Genomic DNA, 20,671 nt, shown 5'->3' on the forward strand with positions numbered 1-20,671 from the left:
ACCATGTGAGATCCTACCAACTCCACGAATAGCGGGCACAACATCATTCCGGGTGTCCGCCTCATCATATACGTCCACTACCCAATCGGCTTCTTCAACTTCCTCTGCCACTGCTGACTTGCCCGCAATATCACGTCCAAGTTGGGAGCTTTGCAGTAGCGCTTCAGCAAGGCGACAACAGGCTCTTCTGAAGCTCATCTGTCTAGGTCACACACCTCACACTGCAACAGAGCTGTGGAAAGGTCTTAAGCAACAGACTGATGAGTGGCTGGTCCCACTGCAACTCCAAACAGGTCTTGTTGTCAGCGATAACGGTCGAAACCTTGTGGCGGTACTGAAGCTTGGGAACATTGTACACGTACCTTGCATGGCTCACGTGCTGAACCTAGTAGTTCAGAAATTCCTTAAAACATACCCCGAGTTATCTGACCTACTAAAGAAGGTGAGGAGAATTTGCGCCCATTTCCGACATTCCTCCACGGCGGTTGGAAGTCTTTCTGCCCTTCAAAACCAATTGAATTTGCCCAAACACCGGCTAATTTGCGACATGCCCACACGCTGGAACTCTACATTCCATATGATAAAACACAAAAATTGAGCTTGGTTTGAGATGATACACATGCAGCGTATAAATGCATGTTGGCATTGGCCATAAAACATAAAACCTGCAAAAGACAAAGTGAGCAAAAACCCTGCTGTAACTAAATAAGTAAAAGCAAAAGTGCATCTAAATAATACAGAGTTTTTAGTAATACTGTTTTTGATCAAAAGTAGCATGAAAGCCATCCCACCACGACAAGGTAACTCTGTTCGGGATAGTCCTACACTGTCTAATATTAAAAACCTTGCTTTGTGTCAAAGTTGACCTCAATGTGTGAACAAGGGCAGACAAAAGGACTGGGTCCCAAACAGTAGACACCAGTCTGGGGAAGCCTTATATACAATTTCCAGCTCAGGAGAGGGAGGCCACACCCCAGCTTGCACAGAATGCAAAAAATACAAAGAAAAAACACAAAAATTGAGCTTGGTTTGAGATGATACACATGCAGCGTATAAATGCATGTTGACATTGGCCATAAAACATAAAACCTGCAAAAGACAAAGTGAGCAAAAACTCTGCTGTAACTAAATAAGTAAAAGCAAAAGTGCATCTAAATAATACAGAGTTTTTAGTAATACTGTTTTTGATCAAAAGTAGCATGAAAGCCATCCCACCACGACAAGGACAAGGTCACACATTGAGGTCAACTTTGACACAAAGCAAGGTTTTTAATATTAGACAGGGTAGGACTATCCCGAACAGAGTTACCTTGTCGTGGTGGGATGGCTTTCATGCTACTTTTGTAGCAAGGTTGAATGAGCAGCAGAGGGCAATAGCGGAATATCAGCTGCAACATGCCCGTCACACCGGAAGTCAGACAAGACACCTTAGTGGTCTGGAGTGGGTCTGGATCGCTGACATTTGTGAGGTGCTGGAGAACTTTGATTACTGCACCAAACTTGTCAGCGGTGATCAGTCGATTATCAGCCTCACCATCCCCATGCTCTGTCTGCTCAAAGAATCCCTCATGAATCTGAAAACAGAAGCTTTGAGGGCCCAGCAGATGGCTATGGAGCCAGATTTGAACATCGCTGATCCTAGCCAGCCAAGCCAATATCAGCAGGCAACATTGTGTCCGGAAGAAGAATGCGATGAGGGTGATGAGGATGAAGATTTCTTGTTCCGTGGCACTGATGTGAACCCTGATGGTACTCCCAACTAGGGATGGGCGAATCCTGAAATACTCGGAATCGCTAGACTCTAACGAGTCCGACTCGGAAACTCGCTATTCGTTGCAAGTCTAGCGAGTCCAATGTTAATGAATGGGGATGCGAGTATTGCAGCGATTCCTGTGCTGCCATTTTTTTTACTCTTTACTCTCGCAAGTGGCCCCTAGCTTAGCGATTTAGAATTCATCCCTAAAGCACAGAAAATCGTTTCTACATCACGCTAGAAGCTAAACAGGAAGTCGCCTGTGCTAACCGATTTACTGCACAGGCTGATCTGATATTCTGCACACACAGGCAGATCTGATCTGCACACACAGTGCGATCTGATCTGCACACACAGGGCGATCAGATCTGCACACACAGGCCCACCAAAGATGTGTAGCAGACGTGATACAGAGAGGCTGATCAGCCTGGTTGAAGAGTGGCCCCAGCTGTGGCAGCCCACCCACCCTGGCTATGGTGATGAAAGACAGCGAAATATGGCTTGGAAGTCCATCGCCAGAAGTATGTTCCCGTCATTTGATCACGCTGGAGAAGATGGGCAGGCAAACATGGGTAAGAGTTATGTGATGTCATTTCTTCTATTTTCTTTTACTGTACCCTTTTTTGGATTAGGAGAGAGTGAGATTTCTTGTGTCACCATTGGCGTCTGTGACGCACTGAAACCGTGGTACCCAGCTCCGGGCCGGGGTCTGCTTCACTGGGGGATGTGATGTGACCCGTGCTGTAGTCTCAGGGGATGCACAGTGCAAAGGGGATAACTACAGGGGATGTTTTAATTAAAAGTTTTTAGGAGTTATTGTTGGGACGCCACCCAGAATAAATGTGGCTATTTACTGCCACCGTTGCCTATGACTGGCTGGGGATGATGGTGAGGGGCAACTGAGGTGGAGAAGCCCTTTCTGGGTAGGGCTGGGATCCCCAGGCAGGTTGTAGTAGATGGATCTTGATGTTGGTGATGGGGAGGCTGATGCAGGTCTATGCTTGCACTTAATTGGTCTTGCAACACTTGTCTTCACACTGGATCCTGCTGCAGCTACTTTATTAAAAGCGACTCACACACTGGTCTGTGTTTACCGGATGTAACTCAGCTCTGACTTTCTGGGTCTTTTACAATCACAGATGTTACAATTCTTTTCACCTTCCTGTTACAGAGGTTCAATTCTTTACACTTCTCAATTACACCTCTATACACTTCAACGGGGACACTCTCCTTTCCCTCAGGGACTCTCCTAAACTGCAGACAGATTCCTTCTCTTGCCAGACCCCTCTCTCTAAATGGTCCTTCCATGTTTCTCCTTCTTCTCTCCCTTCTCTGTACGTGTACGGTATACTTAACCATGGGTACAAAGAGGGCAAGAAGTGCATGTCTATTGTATGTTTGGGCCTATTGTTTGATACCTGACAATGTGTGATCAAATCTGATGTCTGTATTTTATTTATCTGCTTGCAGTTAAAATGATAATCAAGAGATGGAGGAGCTGCCGTGACCAGCATAAGAAGGAGTACGAGCGGCAGTTATGCCGGGGCCCACAAGCTGCACCACCGTTGCGGGTTTATGACCACTATCACAGATTGGCATTCCTTCGTCCATTTGTGCGCCTTAGAAGGTAGGATATGTCAGATTTTTATTTGCCCATAACTTTACCATTTGTAAGATTAGACACTATGTCTGATGTCCCTAATTTAAAAATGTTACTTGGCCCATTACCTTAATCAGGGCTGGCAAAGTTATATTTGTTTATGTTGGACACACAAGGGTAAATGTAAGTGTAGGTTTGCATTAATGTTGGTAATTTTTACCTTGTGTTTTTCCTGTCTCAATCCAGCAAATGTGGGCTGACATTTTTTTTTGTGCTTACAAATAGACCTCGCCGGCAAAATCCCCAAGATGTGGAGGTTCCCCAAGGCCAAGGCGCAGATGAGGAGGCCGGTGTTGCACCTTTGCAACAACGAGACAGACCAGCCCAGCAACAGCCTGTGGAGGAAGCACGGGAGGGTATGCAGGCGGATGACAACCAACCCGTGGCTGATCAGCTTCCACCACCTTCACCACCACGGGCTGCAGAAGAACATGCTGTGAGTGGTATGGCTCTGGCAGCTCCACCAGTTCATGGGCCATCCGGTTTTCAAGATGTTGTGGTCCCCTCTAGCTCTGGTTATGATCTTGAGAACTCCAACAGTGGTCCTGGTCCAGTTCCCTCCTGCACTGCCCCAGCTAGTTTTCTGGTTAGCTCCACCCTAGCTCCATTAACTTGCTCCTCTGTCCCTGCTCTGGCTCCCTACCACTATGTTCCTTTGCCACTTGTGTCCACCTCTGGCCTCACTGCTCCATCCTCGTCATTTGGTCTGGATTCTGTGGCCTCCTCCAGCTTGCCCACAGTTTCCTTCACCCCCAGCTTGGCACCTTTCCCCAGATATGTAGCCCCTGAGGTTGAGGAGAATTTCTTTGCTCCCTGGGAAGGGGGGGGCTGGCCATCCAATGCAGAGACCAACGCAGTACAGTGGGCGGCTGCCTTTGCACACAGTCTCATAGGTAGTCTCACACATATTCCACGTGAGCGGAGACGGCATGCAAGGGCAGCCTTCCAAATACTACTTGAAGCAAATGTGCCCCCCAACAGCCCCACACGGGTATTAAATATGCTTGAGGATTGGCAGCGTTCACCACACAACCTCATGGCTACTTCAACCCGCCAGCAGCCAGGGCAACCAAGAGCCGTGCAGGGCTACCAGAGTCAGGATGGACACCCTGTGGAACATAACATATGGCGTCCATATCAGCCATTACTTTATGTGCCCAATGTTGGAGGTTTGCCAGAATATCACAGGCCCTTGGCTGAGGAGATACACCAGGCGCTCAACGTGATCAATGTTCCTGTAGATGAGGGTGACCTGGATGTCAATGTGGAACAGAGTGGTGGGCCAAGTTACCATGTATTCTAATTGCATATGGACATATGGAATTTTCTGTCCAAAACTTTTGTTTTTTTAATTAAACGTTTAATTGTCTATGTTTGAGATACTGTAACATTCTTTATTTTTTGGTTTGTTTTATTTTTTTTTTTTCTTATCCCCTTTCTGTAATTTTTTATTGTTTTTTACGGTTAAGAAATGTGGCTTTTTGTGGCATTGTGATACATATGTGGAAAGAAGGAAAGAGCAAGACAAAAAATTTAAGTAAAAGAAAGCCAACAGGCATGAAAGTGAACCACAGAAATAAAAAAAGTGTTTTGCCAGCCACACAACAGTTGTATGTGTCATGTGTTCAGTACACCACTCAAAACATGTTTTTTGAACTATCACACACTTTTCACATGAGCACTTAAGCAAGACAGTTTATGTAATACACGGAAGGTGGGATTTCGGCTGCGGTTACATTTGCATTTGGAATTGGCGATCATGATCTATTATTTGGGGCCACACCACGAGGAACTCCAAAAATCAGATCCGGGTAGATTCTCCAAATTATACTTTTTCTCCAATAGGTCAACACCGGTGTTTTCTCAAAAAAACATGAACGGCATCTGCAATTGTAAACGCAAATGTTACCGTAGCATTAGCCATTTTTGAGACCCAACACGAAGCGCTTGGACAGAGGCACAACGCTTGAGTCAACAAGTAAAGTGTAAGGCTGGCCAGGCCATACGGGTGCATATTCGGGCCAATGACTTAGAGATACAGTGTAAGAAGAATGCTGAGGGCCTAGCTGCATTTGGTGACATGTTGCCAGTCCAACACCACAACATGTCCACATAGCCAAACTGATGTATGTACACGTATTTCCCCAGAATATGTACTTCCCCAATGTGCAGATGGTTTGTCAAATTTTGTACGTCAGAGTAAAGTGTTTGGCACCCCTGCCGAAATGCACATGCGAGTTCATGGTGAAAGACATAATTTGGGCGGACATGTGTGTGCCTTTTTTCCAACCAAAATCAAAACAGTTAGTTGTGGTTTGGCAACTGTTGAGCAACTAATTTGATGATGTGTATTGTTTACATTGCCACATGGAGTATTACCCCCCAAAACCATTGATGATCAGGAGGACCATGTTGTGTGATGTTTGCTAAGGTTAGCAGATATAGTATTTATGGCAACACTGGTTATCCATGAACATTCCATTAGGTGGGTTCGCCCAGGGAAATGCCCCCTCTGGGCTATTGAAATAATGTATAAAACATTCACGGACAAGCAGTCCCTAGTGCTCATAAAATATACTTGCTTGTACTGGGAGCATAGTACATGCAATACCCACTATGCAGGCATAGGCTTGGTGCCTCCAAAAATTGACTCAAGGGGCTTGAGGAAAATTTTTTAAATAAAGCAGGGCGCGTGGCCCATACTAAATACTGGCTTGCAGTAAGAGAAGTGCCCACTATGCAGGCATAGGCTTGGTGCCTGGAAAAATTAGCTCAAGGGGCTGTATGGAATTGGATGCAAATACACAACTCTGAAAAATCCTCACAAGTGGATGCACTTGTAAAGTAAAATGAATCAAACTGATTGTGTATTTGTGTTATAATGCAGCAAATGTTGCATGAACATTACTAAATCAAAGCGACTGAGATGAGGGACATAGAGATATTTCCAGTCAGAAAAGGGCATAATGTTAAAAGCGCAATCTCACAATCCTAATAATCATGATTATGTTACCCTAGGTTTGGGTACTGTCGTCTGGAGGGCTTAGGAACTGTGATGATATCCAGTCCTTGTTGAACTTAATGAGAGTTAGCCTGTCGGCATTTTCTTTAGTAAGGCGTGACCTTGTCTCAGTGACTATACCCCCAGCGGCACTGAAAACACGCTCTGATGTCACGCTAGCAGCTGGGCAGGCCAGCACCTCCAAGGCATACAAAGACAGCTCTGTCCAAGTGTGAAGCTTGGAAACCCAGTAATTGAAGGATACAGACGGGTCGGTTAGGAAGCTGGTACTGTCACTGACATACTCGTTCACCATGTTTGACAATGTTTGTCTCCTACTCAAGGTGACCGCAGGCACACTGCGTTGCTGATTGGAAGGTCTGTTGAACATCGCCCAGTTGGTGGACATCTTACCCCCACCTCTTCTTGACATTGTGGGCGTTTGTGTCCCAACCAATTGCTGCTGTTGCAAACTGCTGCTACTTCGGTGTATAGCGGAGTCAGACGGTGATATTGTCATCAAATTCTGTACAATAAGACTCTTGAAATGATCCATAATTAAGCCCCTTGGTGACTGCAACAGCAGCGACGGAAATTTATCTTTGTAGCGTGGGTCCAGAAATGTTGACAACCAGTAGAGGTTGCTGTCATAGATGTTAATGATGCGTGGATCTTGGGACAGACATTGAGACATGAAATCAGCCATGTGTGCTAAGCTGTAAAGACTCATCTCTTCGGTTTCACCCGAATGATGGGCACTACGCATAATGGGCTCTAAATCTGTCTCCGCCTCCTCCTCCTCCTCTTCAGCCCACCCATGCTGTACCGACATAAAGCTGGGGTTGGGAGTAGGGATGGGCGAATCTACTCGTTAGGACTCGTTACTCTGCGAGTAGTAGGGGACTCGCAGGAGTCGGTACTCTGCGAGTTTCCAAGCGATTACTCGCACAGTAACGAGTCCAATGCAAATCAATGGCAATCCTAGTTTTTTCAGAGTTTAATACAAGCAATCCTAGTTTCTTAGCGATTTTTTGTCCCGCTGTCAGCAGCGAGTCTTAGCGAGTCTAGGACTCCTATATACTGTATTTGGGACTCGTAGAATACAGAATATGTTAATTTTCAGAGACAGCCTAGTTTGTGAGGTGAGAAAACTGTGAAGAGCACTACTATGATTGGCTGCTGTCCATCGTGATGCCTATGTCATGTATCACAGGCAAGGCTGTATATAAACCCTGCCCCCGCCATTTTGGGCACATTCCTGTGACGATCTGAGCTAGTGCAGGGCGAGTTGGAGACATAGAGCAGATCTAGGGACTGTTAGTCAGTGTAAGACCTCAAGATTCCTCACATATAACACAAAAGTTCTTTTCAGAACTACCAGGACGGAGGAGTACTGTAGAGGACTGTAGGCAGGGAGAAAGGCAGGAGCAGCCTTACAGTGCATACAGCACCATCCTCAGAGCTTAGCTTACTCACTCAGCTTCCATCAGAGCTGAAATCAGAAGCATAGCTGAGCAAATTTTCTTTTTTTTTCCACCAGATATTATTGGGGTCATATTTACCCCTGCAGCGTTATTGTTTTTGTGGCAGACCAGTGCGTTGCTGCTATCTATCCCACCAGCTAATAGCACGCACGCTGCCTGCTTGTATGCACTAAACAATTTTTTTCAGGGAGAGTGCGTCGCTTCTCTGCTAAGTTACAGCACGCACTTCACCCCAGAGCGGTGACGCAGACAGCACCACAGTCTACCTTGGTGACTGCCTTTGCGCACTAAACAATTTTTTCAGGGAGAGTGCGTTGCTTCTCTGCTAAGTTACAGCACGCACTTCACCCCAGAGCGGTGACGCAGACAGCACCACAATCCACCTAGGTGACTGCCTTTGCGCACTAAACAATTTTTTCAGGGAGAGTGCGTTGCTTCTCTGCTAAGTTACAGCACGCACTTCACCCCAGAGCGGTGACGCAGACAGCACCACAGTCCACCTAGGTGACTGCCTTTGCGCACTAAACAATTTTTTCAGGGAGAGTGCGTTGCTTCTCTGCTAAGTTACAGCACGCACTTCAACCCAGAGCGGTGACGCAGACAGCACCACAGTCCACCTAGGTGACTGCCTTTGCGCACTAAACAATTTTTTCAGGGAGAGTGCAGGGCTTCTCTGCTACCAGCTAATAGCACGCACGTTACCTTCCTGCTGTGCCAATACGCATCACTAGCCTTGATTGTCCTCCTATTAGCAAGTATTAACTGCTAATTATTGTTCAGATTATTACAGCTAACATCTGCATTTCTCAACAATGTCCCAAAAAAAACAAGTTCCCAAAAAAGAGGTTGCAAAGGGACAGGGACGAGGTCGTGGCCTTGGCAGTCATGCACAACAAGGCACTGGTATAGGTAGACAGAAGAAGATTGATAGATCGACCTTTCTTCTGTCTAAATTTCCCAGTACTGAACCAAAACGTCTCTTAAGGCCGGAAGAGCAAGACCAGATTACATCTTGGATGGCTGAGAAGACCTCAACCACTGGTTCTTGCAGCACACAATTGTCCTTGACAACTAGGTCTAGTGTCGCTAAAGACAACGCAGGGTCATCCAATCCTCAAACTCTTCCTAGTTCCTCAACCCATCGGCAGACAGAGGAATATTTTGACCGCAAATTTGGTCACTCTGATGATTTATTTGCTTCTTACCAGCCCCTGATTGAATCTGGAGTTTCTTTGTCACTGCCTGACGAGATACTTGAAGAAGACGTAAGGTCTATTCATGGACAAAGTTTGGAATCACCTCTTACTGTAGAAAGCCACTTTCACCAAAGGCATACAGCGTCTCAGGAGGTTGCCGACGATGATGATGATGATGAGACACTCATCTCATCTGGCCAGCCTGAACAGTCTTATCCTGAAGACTTTGAAGAGGAAGGGGTTGATGATGAGACCATGTATCCAACATGGACTGTTGGAATGCATAGCCAACAGAGCAGCCCGGAGGAGGAAAGTGGCTATGTACCACCGCCAAAAGCACCAAGGCTTACTCCTTTCTCCAGAAGGCAAACTGTGACAACAGTTGTCCAAATTGTGTCAACTGTTGCCCAAACTGGACCAACTGTTGCCCAAACTGTATCAACAGTTGGTGTTGGACAGAGGTATCCTCCTGTGCCTCCAATACAACATAAAGGACGAAAAGCCATTGTGTGGGGATTTTTTAAGGATAGCCCATCACTACCAAATGTAGTGATCTGTAACATCTGCTATGCAAGGCTAAGCAGAGGCCAGGGAAAAGGAAACTTGAGCACCAGCAGTATGCGTAAGCACATGTCTGTTAAGCACCCAACTCAGTGGTCGGCCCGTCAGGTTTCAAAATCAGTGGCTTCTGATCCCAACACTTCCACTCCACCTCAGATCCGTCCTTCACCATCTAGTGTTCATGCAGCAGGTCCTGCTCAGACGTACTCCTCCGAAGCTGCGTTACAAGACAGACATGACAGTAGTCAAGCCACTTGTCAGTCTGCGCCAAACGTGCAGTTGTCTGTGCCACAGCTGTATGAGAGGCAGCGGAAGTTCCAATCGACGCACCCATTTTCTCAACAAATGACGGCTCAAATTGCTAAGTTGTTAGCTGTCGAAATGTTGCCGTTTAGGCTTGTGGGAACAGAGTCTTTTCGGGAGTTGTTGGCTGTGGCAGCACCACGATACTCCGTTCCCAGCCAGTACTTTTTCTCACGTTGTGCCGTCCCCGCGTTACACCAGCACGTGGTAAACAACTTAAAGCGTGCACTAACAAATGCTGTAACCGGCAAAGTCCATTTAACTACGGACACGTGGACAAGTACTTGTGGACAGGGCAGATACATATCACTAACGGCTCACTGGATCAACCTGGTGGAGAGTGTCCCAAATTCTAAAAGTGGACCATGTGAGATCCTACCAACTCCACGAATAGCGGGCACATCATTCCAGGTGTCCGCCTCATCATATACGTCCACTACCCAATCGGCTTCTTCAACTTCCTCTGCCACTGCTGACTTGCCCGCAATATCACGTCCAAGTTGGGAGCTTTGCAGTAGCGCTTCAGCAAGGCGACAACAGGCTCTTCTGAAGCTCATCTGTCTAAGTCACACACCTCACACTGCAACAGAGCTGTGGAAAGGTCTTAAGCAACAGACTGATGAGTGGCTGGTCCCACTGCAACTCCAAACAGGTCTTGTTGTCAGTGATAACGGTCGAAACCTTGTGGCGGCACTGAAGCTTGGGAACATTGTACACGTACCTTGCATGGCTCACGTGCTGAACCTAGTAGTTCAGAAATTCCTTAAAACATACCCCGAGTTACCTGACCTACTAGAGAAGGTGAGGAGAATTTGCGCCCATTTCTGACATTCCTCCACGGCGGTTGGAAGTCTTTCTGCCCTTCAAAACCAATTGAATTTGCCCAAACACCGGCTAATTTGTGACATGCCCACACGCTGGAACTCTACATTCCATATGATAGCAAGGTTGAATGAGCAGCAGAGGGCAATAGCGGAATATCAGCTGCAACATGCCCGTCACACCGGAAGTCAGACAAGACACCTTAGTGGTCTGGAGTGGGTCTGGATCGCTGACATTTGTGAGGTGCTGGAGAACTTTGATTACTGCACCAAACTTGTCAGCGGTGATCAGTCGATTATCAGCCTCACCATCCCCATGCTCTGTCTGCTCAAAGAATCCCTCATGAATCTGAAAGCAGAAGCTTTGAGGGCCCAGCAGATGGCTATGGAGCCAGATTTGAACATCGCTGATCCTAGCCAGCCAAGCCAATATCAGCAGGCAACATTGTGTCCGGAAGAAGAATGCGATGAGGGTGATGAGGATGAAGATTTCTTGTTCCGTGGCACTGATGTGAACCCTGATGGTACTCCCAACTAGGGATGGGCGAATCCTGAAATACTCGGAATCGCTAGACTCTAACGAGTCCGACTCGGAAACTCGCTATTCGTTGCAAGTCTAGCGAGTCCAATGTTAATGAATGGGGATGCGAGTATTGCAGCGATTCCTGTGCTGCCATTTTTTTTACTCTTTACTCTCGCAAGTGGCCCCTAGCTTAGCGATTTAGAATTCATCCCTAAAGCACAGAAAATCGTTTCTACATCACGCTAGAAGCTAAACAGGAAGTCGCCTGTGCTAACCGATTTACTGCACAGGCTGATCTGATATTCTGCACACACAGGCAGATCTGATCTGCACACACAGTGCGATCTGATCTGCACACACAGGGCGATCAGATCTGCACACACAGGCCCACCAAAGATGTGTAGCAGACGTGATACAGAGAGGCTGATCAGCCTGGTTGAAGAGTGGCCCCAGCTGTGGCAGCCCACCCACCCTGGCTATGGTGATGAAAGACAGCGAAATATGGCTTGGAGGTCCATCGCCAGAAGTATGTTCCCGTCATTTGATCACGCTGGAGAAGATGGGCAGGCAAACATGGGTAAGAGTTATGTGATGTCATTTCTTCTATTTTCTTTTACTGTACCCTTTTTTGGATTAGGAGAGAGTGAGATTTCTTGTGTCACCATTGGCGTCTGTGACGCACTGAAACCGTGGTACCCAGCTCCGGGCCGGGGTCTGCTTCACTGGGGGATGTGATGTGACCCGTGCTGTAGTCTCAGGGGATGCACATTGCAAAGGGGATAACTACAGGGGATGTTTTAATTAAAAGTTTTTAGGAGTTATTGTTGGGACGCCACCCAGAATAAATGTGGCTATTTACTGCCACCGTTGCCTATGACTGGCTGGGGATGATGGTGAGGGGCAACTGAGGTGGAGAAGCCCTTTCTGGGTAGGGCTGGGATCCCCAGGCAGGTTGTAGTAGATGGATCTTGATGTTGGTGATGGGGAGGCTGATGCAGGTCTATGCTTGCACTTAATTGGTCTTGCAACACTTGTCTTCACACTGGATCCTGCTGCAGCTACTTTATTAAAAGCGACTCACAGACTGGTCAGTGTTTACCGGATGTAACTCAGCTCTGACTTTCTGGGTCTTTTACAATCACAGATGTTACAATTCTTTTCACCTTCCTGTTACAGAGGTTCAATTCTTTACACTTCTCAATTACACCTCTATACACTTCAACGGGGACACTCTCCTTTCCCTCAGGGACTCTCCTAAACTGCAGACAGATTCCTTCTCTTGCCAGACCCCTCCCTCTAAATGGTCCTTCCATGTTTCTCCTTCTTCTCTCCCTTCTCTGTACGTGTACGGTATACTTAACCATGGGTACAAAGAGGGCAAGAAGTGCATGTCTATTGTATGTTTGGGCCTATTGTTTGATACCTGACAATGTGTGATCAAATCTGATGTCTGTATTTTATTTATCTGCTTGCAGTTAAAATGATAATCAAGAGATGGAGGAGCTGCCGTGACCAGCATAAGAAGGAGTACGAGCGGCAGTTATGCCGGGGCCCACAAGCTGCACCACCGTTGCGGGTTTATGACCACTATCACAGATTGGCATTCCTTCGTCCATTTGTGCGCCTTAGAAGGTAGGATATGTCAGATTTTTATTTGCCCATAACTTTACCATTTGTAAGATTAGACACTATGTCTGATGTCCCTAATTTAAAAATGTTACTTGGCCCATTACCTTAATCAGGGCTGGCAAAGTTATATTTGTTTATGTTGGACACACAAGGGTAAATGTAAGTGTAGGTTTGCATTAATATTGGTAATTTTTACCTTGTGTTTTTCCTGTCTCAATCCAGCAAATGTGGGCTGACATTTTTTTTTGTGCTTACAAATAGACCTCGCCGGCAAAATCCCCAAGATGTGGAGGTTCCCCAAGGCCAAGGCGCAGATGAGGAGGCCGGTGTTGCACCTTTGCAACAACGAGACAGACCAGCCCAGCAACAGCCTGTGGAGGAAGCACGGGAGGGTATGCAGGCGGATGACAACCAACCCGTGGCTGATCAGCTTCCACCACCTTCACCACCACGGGCTGCAGAAGAACATGCTGTGAGTGGTATGGCTCTGGCAGCTCCACCAGTTCATGGGCCATCCGGTTTTCAAGATGTTGTGGTCCCCTCTAGCTCTGGTTATGATCTTGAGAACTCCAACAGTGGTCCTGGTCCAGTTCCCTCCTGCACTGCCCCAGCTAGTTTTCTGGTTAGCTCCACCCTAGCTCCATTAACTTGCTCCTCTGTCCCTGCTCTGGCTCCCTACCACTATGTTCCTTTGCCGCTTGTGTCCACCTCTGGCCTCACTGCTCCATCCTCGTCATTTGGTCTGGATTCTGTGGCCTCCTCCAGCTTGCCCACAGTTTCCTTCACCCCCAGCTTGGCACCTTTCCCCAGATATGTAGCCCCTGAGGTTGAGGAGAATTTCTTTGCTCCCTGGGAAGGGGGGGCTGGCCATCCAATGCAGAGACCAACGCAGTACAGTGGGCGGCTGCCTTTGCACACAGTCTCATAGGTAGTCTCACACATATTCCACGTGAGCGGAGACGGCATGCAAGGGCAGCCTTCCAAATACTACTTGAAGCAAATGTGCCCCCCAACAGCCCCACACGGGTATTAAATATGCTTGAGGATTGGCAGCGTTCACCACACAACCTCATGGCTACTTCAACCCGCCAGCAGCCAGGGCAACCAAGAGCCGTGCAGGGCTACCAGAGTCAGGATGGACACCCTGTGGAACATAACATATGGCGTCCATATCAGCCATTACTTTATGTGCCCAATGTTGGAGGTTTGCCAGAATATCACAGGCCCTTGGCTGAGGAGATACACCAGGCGCTCAACGTGATCAATGTTCCTGTAGATGAGGGTGACCTGGATGTCAATGTGGAACAGAGTGGTGGGCCAAGTTACCATGTATTCTAATTGCATATGGACATATGGATTTTTCTGTCCAAAACTTTTGTTTTTTTAATTAAACGTTTAATTGTCTATGTTTGAGATACTGTAACATTCTTTATTTTTTGGTTTGTTTTATTTTTTTTTTTTTCTTATCCCCTTTCTGTAATTTTTTATTGTTTTTTACGGTTAAGAAATGTGGCTTTTTGTGGCATTGTGATACATATGTGGAAAGAAGGAAAGAGCAAGACAAAAAATTTAAGTAAAAGAAAGCCAACAGGCATGAAAGTGAACCACAGAAATAAAAAAAGTGTTTTGCCAGCCACACAACAGTTGTATGTGTCATGTGTTCAGTACACCACTCAAAACATGTTTTTTGAACTATCACACACTTTTCACATGAGCACTTAAGCAAGACAGTTTATGTAATACACGGAAGGTGGGATTTCGGCTGCGGTTACATTTGCATTTGGAATTGGCGATCATGATCTATTATTTGGGGCCACACCACGAGGAACTCCAAAAATCAGATCCGGGTAGATTCTCCAAATTATACTTTTTCTCCAATAGGTCAACACTGGTGTTTTCTCAAAAAAACATGAACGGCATCTGCAATTGTAAACGCAAATGTAACCGTAGCATTAGCCATTTTTGAGACCCAACACGAAGCGCTTGGACAGAGGCACAACGCTTGAGTCAACAAGTAAAGTGTAAGGCTGGCCAGGCCATACGGGTGCATATTCGGGCCAATGACTTAGAGATACAGTGTAAGAAGAATGCTGAGGGCCTAGCTGCATTTGGTGACATGTTGCCAGTCCAACACCACAACATGTCCACATAGCCAAACTGATGTATGTACACGTATTTCCCCAGAATATGTACTTCCCCAATGTGCAGATGGTTTGTCAAATTTTGTACGTCAGAGTAAAGTGTTTGGCACCCCTGCCGAAATGCACATGCGAGTTCATGGTGAAAGACATAATTTGGGCGGACATGTGTGTGCCTTTTTTCCAACCAAAATCAAAACAGTTAGTTGTGGTTTGGCAACTGTTGAGCAACTAATTTGATGATGTGTATTGTTTACATTGCCACATGGAGTATTACCCCCCAAAACCATTGATGATCAGGAGGACCATGTTGTGTGATGTTTGCTAAGGTTAGCAGATATAGTATTTATGGCAACACTGGTTATCCATGAACATTCCATTAGGTGGGTTCGCCCAGGGAAATGCCCCCTCTGGGCTATTGAAATAATGTATAAAACATTCACGGACACGCAGTCCCTAGTGGTCATACAATATACTTGCTTGTACTGGGAGCATAGTACATGCAATACCCACTATGCAGGCATAGGCTTGGTGCCTCCAAAAATTGACTCAAGGGGCTTGAGGAAAATTTTTTAAATAAAGCAGGGCGCGTGGCCCATACTAAATACTGGCTTGCAGTAAGAGAAGTGCCCACTATGCAGGCATAGGCTTGGTGCCTGGAAAAATTAGCCCAAGGGGCTGTATGGAATTGGATGCAAATACACAACTCTGAAAAATCCTCACAAGTGGATGCACTTGTAAAGTAAAATGAATCAAACTGATTGTGTATTTGTGTTATAATGCAGCAAATGTTGCATGAACATTACTAAGTCAAAGCGACTGAGATGAGGGACATAGAGATATTTCCAGTCAGAAAAGGGCATAATGTTAAAAGCGCAATCTCACAATCCTAATAATCATGATTATGTTACCCTAGGTTTGGGTACTGTCGTCTGGAGGGCTTAGGAACTGTGATGATATCCAGTCCTTGTTGAACTTAATGAGAGTCAGCCTGTCGGCATTTTCTTTAGTAAGGCGTGACCTTGTCTCAGTGACTATACCCCCAGTGGCACTGAAAACACGCTCTGATGTCACGCTAGCAGCTGGGCAGGCCAGCACCTCCAAGGCATACAAAGACAGCTCTGTCCAAGTGTGAAGCTTGGAAACCCAGTAATTAAAGGATACAGACGGGTCGGTTAGGAAGCTGGTACTGTCACTGACATACTCGTTCACCATGTTTGACAATGTTTGTCTCCTACTCAAGGTGACCGCAGGCACACTGCGTTGCTGATTGGAAGGTCTGTTGAACATCGCCCAGTTGGTGGACATCTTACCACCACCTCTTCTTGACATTGTGGGCGTTTGTGTCCCTACCAATTGCTGCTGTTGCAAACTGCTGCTACTTCGGTGTATAGCGGAGTCAGACGGTGATATTGTCATCAAATTCTGTACAATAAGACTCTTGAAATGATCCATAATTAAGCCCCTTGGTGACTGCAACAGCAGCGACGGAAATTTATCTTTGTAGCGTGGGTCCAGAAATGTTGACAACCAGTAGAGGTTGCTGTCATAGATGTTAATGACGCGTGGATCTTGGGACAGACATTGAGACATGAAGTCAGCCATGTGTGCTAAGCTGTAAAGACTCATCTCTTCGGTTTCACCCGAATGATGGGCACTACGCATAATGGGCTCTAAATCTGTCTCCGCCTCCTCCTCCTCCTCTTCAGCCCACCCATGCTGTACCGACATAAAGCTGGGGTTGGGAGTAGGGATGGGCGAATCTACTCGTTAGGACTCGTTACTCTGCGAGTAGTAGGGGACTCGCAGGAGTCGGTACTCTGCGAGTTTCCAAGCGATTACTCGCACAGTAACGAGTCCAATGCAAATCAATGGCAATCCTAGTTTTTTCAGAGTTTAATACAAGCAATCCTAGTTTCTTAGCGATTTTGTGTCCCGCTGTCAGCAGCGAGTCTTAGCGAGTCTAGGACTCCTATATACTGTATTCGGGACTCGCAGAATACAGAATATGTTAATTTTCAGAGACAGCCTAGTTTGTGAGGTGAGAAAACTGTGAAGAGCACTACTATGATTGGCTGCTGTCCATCGTGATGCCTATGTCATGTATCACAGGCAAGGCTGTATATAAACCCTGCCCCCGCCATTTTGGGCACATTCCTGTGACGATCTGAGCTAGTGCAGGGCGAGTTGGAGACATAGAGCAGATCTAGGGACTGTTAGTCAGTGTAAGACCTCAAGATTCCTCACATATAACACAAAAGTTCTTTTCAGAACTACCAGGATGGAGGAGTACTGTAGAGGACTGTAGGCAGGGAGAAAGGCAGGAGCAGCCTTACAATGCATACAGCACCATCCTCAGAGCTTAGCTTACTCACTCAGCTTCCATCAGAGCTGAAATCAGAAGCATAGCTGAGCAAATTTTCTTTTTTTTTCCACCAGATATTATTGGGGTCATATTTACCCCTGCAGCGTTATTGTTTCTGTGGCAGACCAGTGCGTTGCTGCTATCTATCCCACCAGCTAATAGCACGCACGCTGCCTGCTTGTATGCACTAAACAATTTTTTTCAGGGAGAGTGCGTTGCTTCTCTGCTAAGTTACAGCACGCACTTCACCCCAGAGCGGTGATACAGACAGCACCACAGTCTACCTTGGTGACTGCCTTTGCGCACTAAACAATTTTTTCAGGGAGAGTGCGTTGCTTCTCTGCTAAGTTACAGCACGCACTTCACCCCAGAGTGGTGACGCAGACAGCACCACAGTCCACCTAGGTGACTGCCTTTGCGCACTAAACAATTTTTTCAGGGAGAGTGCGTTGCTTCTCTGCTAAGTTACAGCACGCACTTCAACCCAGAGCGGTGACGCAGACAGCACCACAGTCCACCTAGGTGACTGCCTTTGCGCACTAAACAATTTTTTCAGGGAGAGTGCATCGCTTCTCTGCTAAGTTACAGCACGCACTTCAACCCAGAGCGGTGACGCAGACAGCACCACAGTCCACCTAGGTGACTGCCTTTGCGCACTAAACAATTTTTTCAGGGAGAGTGCAGGGCTTCTCTGCTACCAGCTAATAGCAGGCACGTTACCTTCCTGCTGTGCCAATACGCATCACTAGCCTTGATTGTCCTCCTATTAGCAAGTATTAACTGCTAATTATTGTTCAGATTATTACAGCTAACATCTGCATTTCTCAACAATGTCCCAAAAAAAACAAGTTCCCAAAAAAGAGGTTGCAAAGGGACAGGGACGAGGTCGTGGCCTTGGCAGTCATGCACAACAAGGCACTGGTATAGGTAGACAGAAGAAGATTGATAGATCGACCTTTCTTCTGTCTAAATTTCCCAGTACTGAACCAAAACGTCTCTTAAGGCCGGAAGAGCAAGACCAGATTACATCTTGGATGGCTGAGAAGACCTCAACCACTGGTTCTTGCAGCACACAATTGTCCTTGACAACTAGGTCTAGTGTTGCTAAAGACAACGCAGGGTCATCCAATCCTCAAACTCTTCCTAGTTCCTCAACCCATCGGCAGACAGAGGAATATTTTGACCGCAAATTTGGTCACTCTGATGATTTATTTGCTTCTTACCAGCCCCTGATTGAATCTGGAGTTTCTTTGTCACTGCCTGACGAGATACTTGAAGAAGACGTAAGGTCTATTCATGGACAAAGTTTGGAATCACCTCTTACTGTAGAAAGCCACTTTCACCAAAGGCATACAGCGTCTCAGGAGGTTGCCGACGATGATGATGATGATGATGAGACACTCATCTCATCTGGCCAGCCTGAACAGTCACGTTATCCTGAAGACTTTGAAGAGGAAGGGGTTGATGATGAGACCACAGATCCAACATGGACTGTTGGAATGCATAGCCAACAGAGCAGCCCGGAGGAGGAAAGTGGCTATGTACCACCGCCAAAAGCACCAAGGCTTACTCCTTTCTCCAGAAGGCAAACTGTGACAACAGTTGTCCAAATTGTGTCAACTGTTGCCCAAACTGGACCAACTGTTGCCCAAACTGTATCAACAGTTGGTGTTGGACAGAGGTATCCTCCTGTGCCTCCAATACAACATAAAGGATGAAAAGCCATTGTGTGGGGATTTTTTAAGGATAGCCCATCACTACCAAATGTAGTGATCTGTAACATCTGCTATGCAAGGCTAAGCAGAGGCCAGGGAAAAGGAAACTTGAGCACCAGCAGTATGCGTAAGCACATGTCTGTTAAGCACCCAACTCAGTGGTCGGCCCGTCAGGTTTCAAAATCAGTGGCTTCTGATCCCAACACTTCCACTCCACCTCAGATCCGTCCTTCACCATCTAGTGTTCATGCAGCAGGTCCTGCTCAGACGTACTCCTCCGAAGCTGCGTTACAAGACAGACATGACAGTAGTCAAGCCACTTGTCAGTCTGCGCCAAACGTGCAGTTGTCTGTGCCACAGCTGTATGAGAGGCAGCGGAAGTTCCAATCGACGCACCCATTTTCTCAACAAATGACGGCTCAAATTGCTAAGTTGTTAGCTGTCGAAATATTGCCGTTTAGGCTTGTGGGAACAGAGTCTTTTCGGGAGTTGTTGGCTGTGGCAGCACCACGATACTCCGTTCCCAGCCGGTACTTTTTCTCACGTTGTGCCGTCCCCGCGTTACACCAGCACGTGGTAAACAACTTAAAGCGTGCACTAACAAATGCTGTAACCGGCAAAGTCCATTTAACTATGGACACGTGGACAAGTACTTGTGGACAGGGCAGATACATATCACTAACGGCTCACTGGATCAACCTGGTGGAGAGTGTCCCAAATTCTAAAAGTGGACCATGTGAGATCCTACCAACTCCACGAATAGCGGGCACAACATCATTCCGGGTGTCCGCCTCATCATATACGTCCACTACCCAATCGGCTTCTTCAACTTCCTCTGCCACTGCTGACTTGCCCGCAATATCACGTCCAAGTTGGGAGCTTTGCAGTAGCGCTTCAGCAAGGCGACAACAGGCTCTTCTGAAGCTCATCTGTCTAAGTCACACACCTCACACTGCAACAGAGCTGTGGAAAGGTCTTAAGCAACAGACTGATGAGTGGCTGGTCCCACTGCAACTCCAAACAGGTCTTGTTGTCAGTGATAACGGTCGAAACCTTGTGGCGGCACTGAAGCTTGGGAACATTGTACACGTACCTTGCATGGCTCACGTGCTGAACCTAGTAGTTCAGAAATTCCTTAAAACATACCCCGAGTTATCTGACCTACTAGAGAAGGTGAGGAGAATTTGCGCCCATTTCCGACATTCCTCCACGGCGGTTGGAAGTCTTTCTGCCCTTCAAAACCAATTGAATTTGCCCAAACACCGGCTAATTTGTGACATGCCCACACGCTGGAACTCTACATTCCATATGATAGCAAGGTTGAATGAGCAGCAGAGGGCAATAGCGGTATATCAGCTGCAACATGCCTGTCACACCGGAAGTCAGACAAGACACCTTAGTGGTCTGGAGTGGGTCTGGATCGCTGACATTTGTGAGGTGCTGGAGAACTTTGATTACTGCACCAAACTTGTCAGCGGTGATCAGTCGATTATCAGCCTCACCATCCCCATGCTCTGTCTGC

General features: G+C 46.8%; 1 protein-coding gene across 1 annotated transcript; it reads left to right on the top strand.

The window, feature by feature from the left end:
- The first annotated feature begins 3,099 nt into the window (after positions 1-3,099).
- Positions 3,100-4,833, top strand: LOC141091215 (uncharacterized). Its single transcript, XM_073576642.1, has 2 exons — positions 3,100-3,380; positions 3,639-4,833. Exons 1-2 carry the CDS (start codon positions 3,229-3,231, stop codon positions 4,714-4,716), a joined length of 1,230 nt encoding a protein of 409 aa, XP_073432743.1. The 5' UTR covers positions 3,100-3,228; the 3' UTR covers positions 4,717-4,833.
- The last annotated feature ends 15,838 nt before the right edge of the window (positions 4,834-20,671 follow it).

This window comes from Dendrobates tinctorius, unplaced genomic scaffold, assembly GCF_039654945.1.
Source record: "Dendrobates tinctorius isolate UK_male_01 unplaced genomic scaffold, ASM3965494v1 ptg000049l, whole genome shotgun sequence".
In the NCBI taxonomy this organism is placed as follows: Eukaryota; Metazoa; Chordata; class Amphibia; order Anura; family Dendrobatidae; genus Dendrobates; species Dendrobates tinctorius.

What these genes read in the sequence shown, in the direction of transcription:
- LOC141091215 (XM_073576642.1), top strand. Translation starts at nt 3,229, where the DNA reads ATGATAATCAAGAGATGGAGGAGCTGCCGTGACCAGCATAAGAAGGAG. An exon ending in CCATTTGTGCGCCTTAGAAG is followed by an intron (nt 3,381 to 3,638) that starts GTAGGATATGTC and finishes GCTTACAAATAG; the next exon opens with ACCTCGCCGGCAAAATCCCC.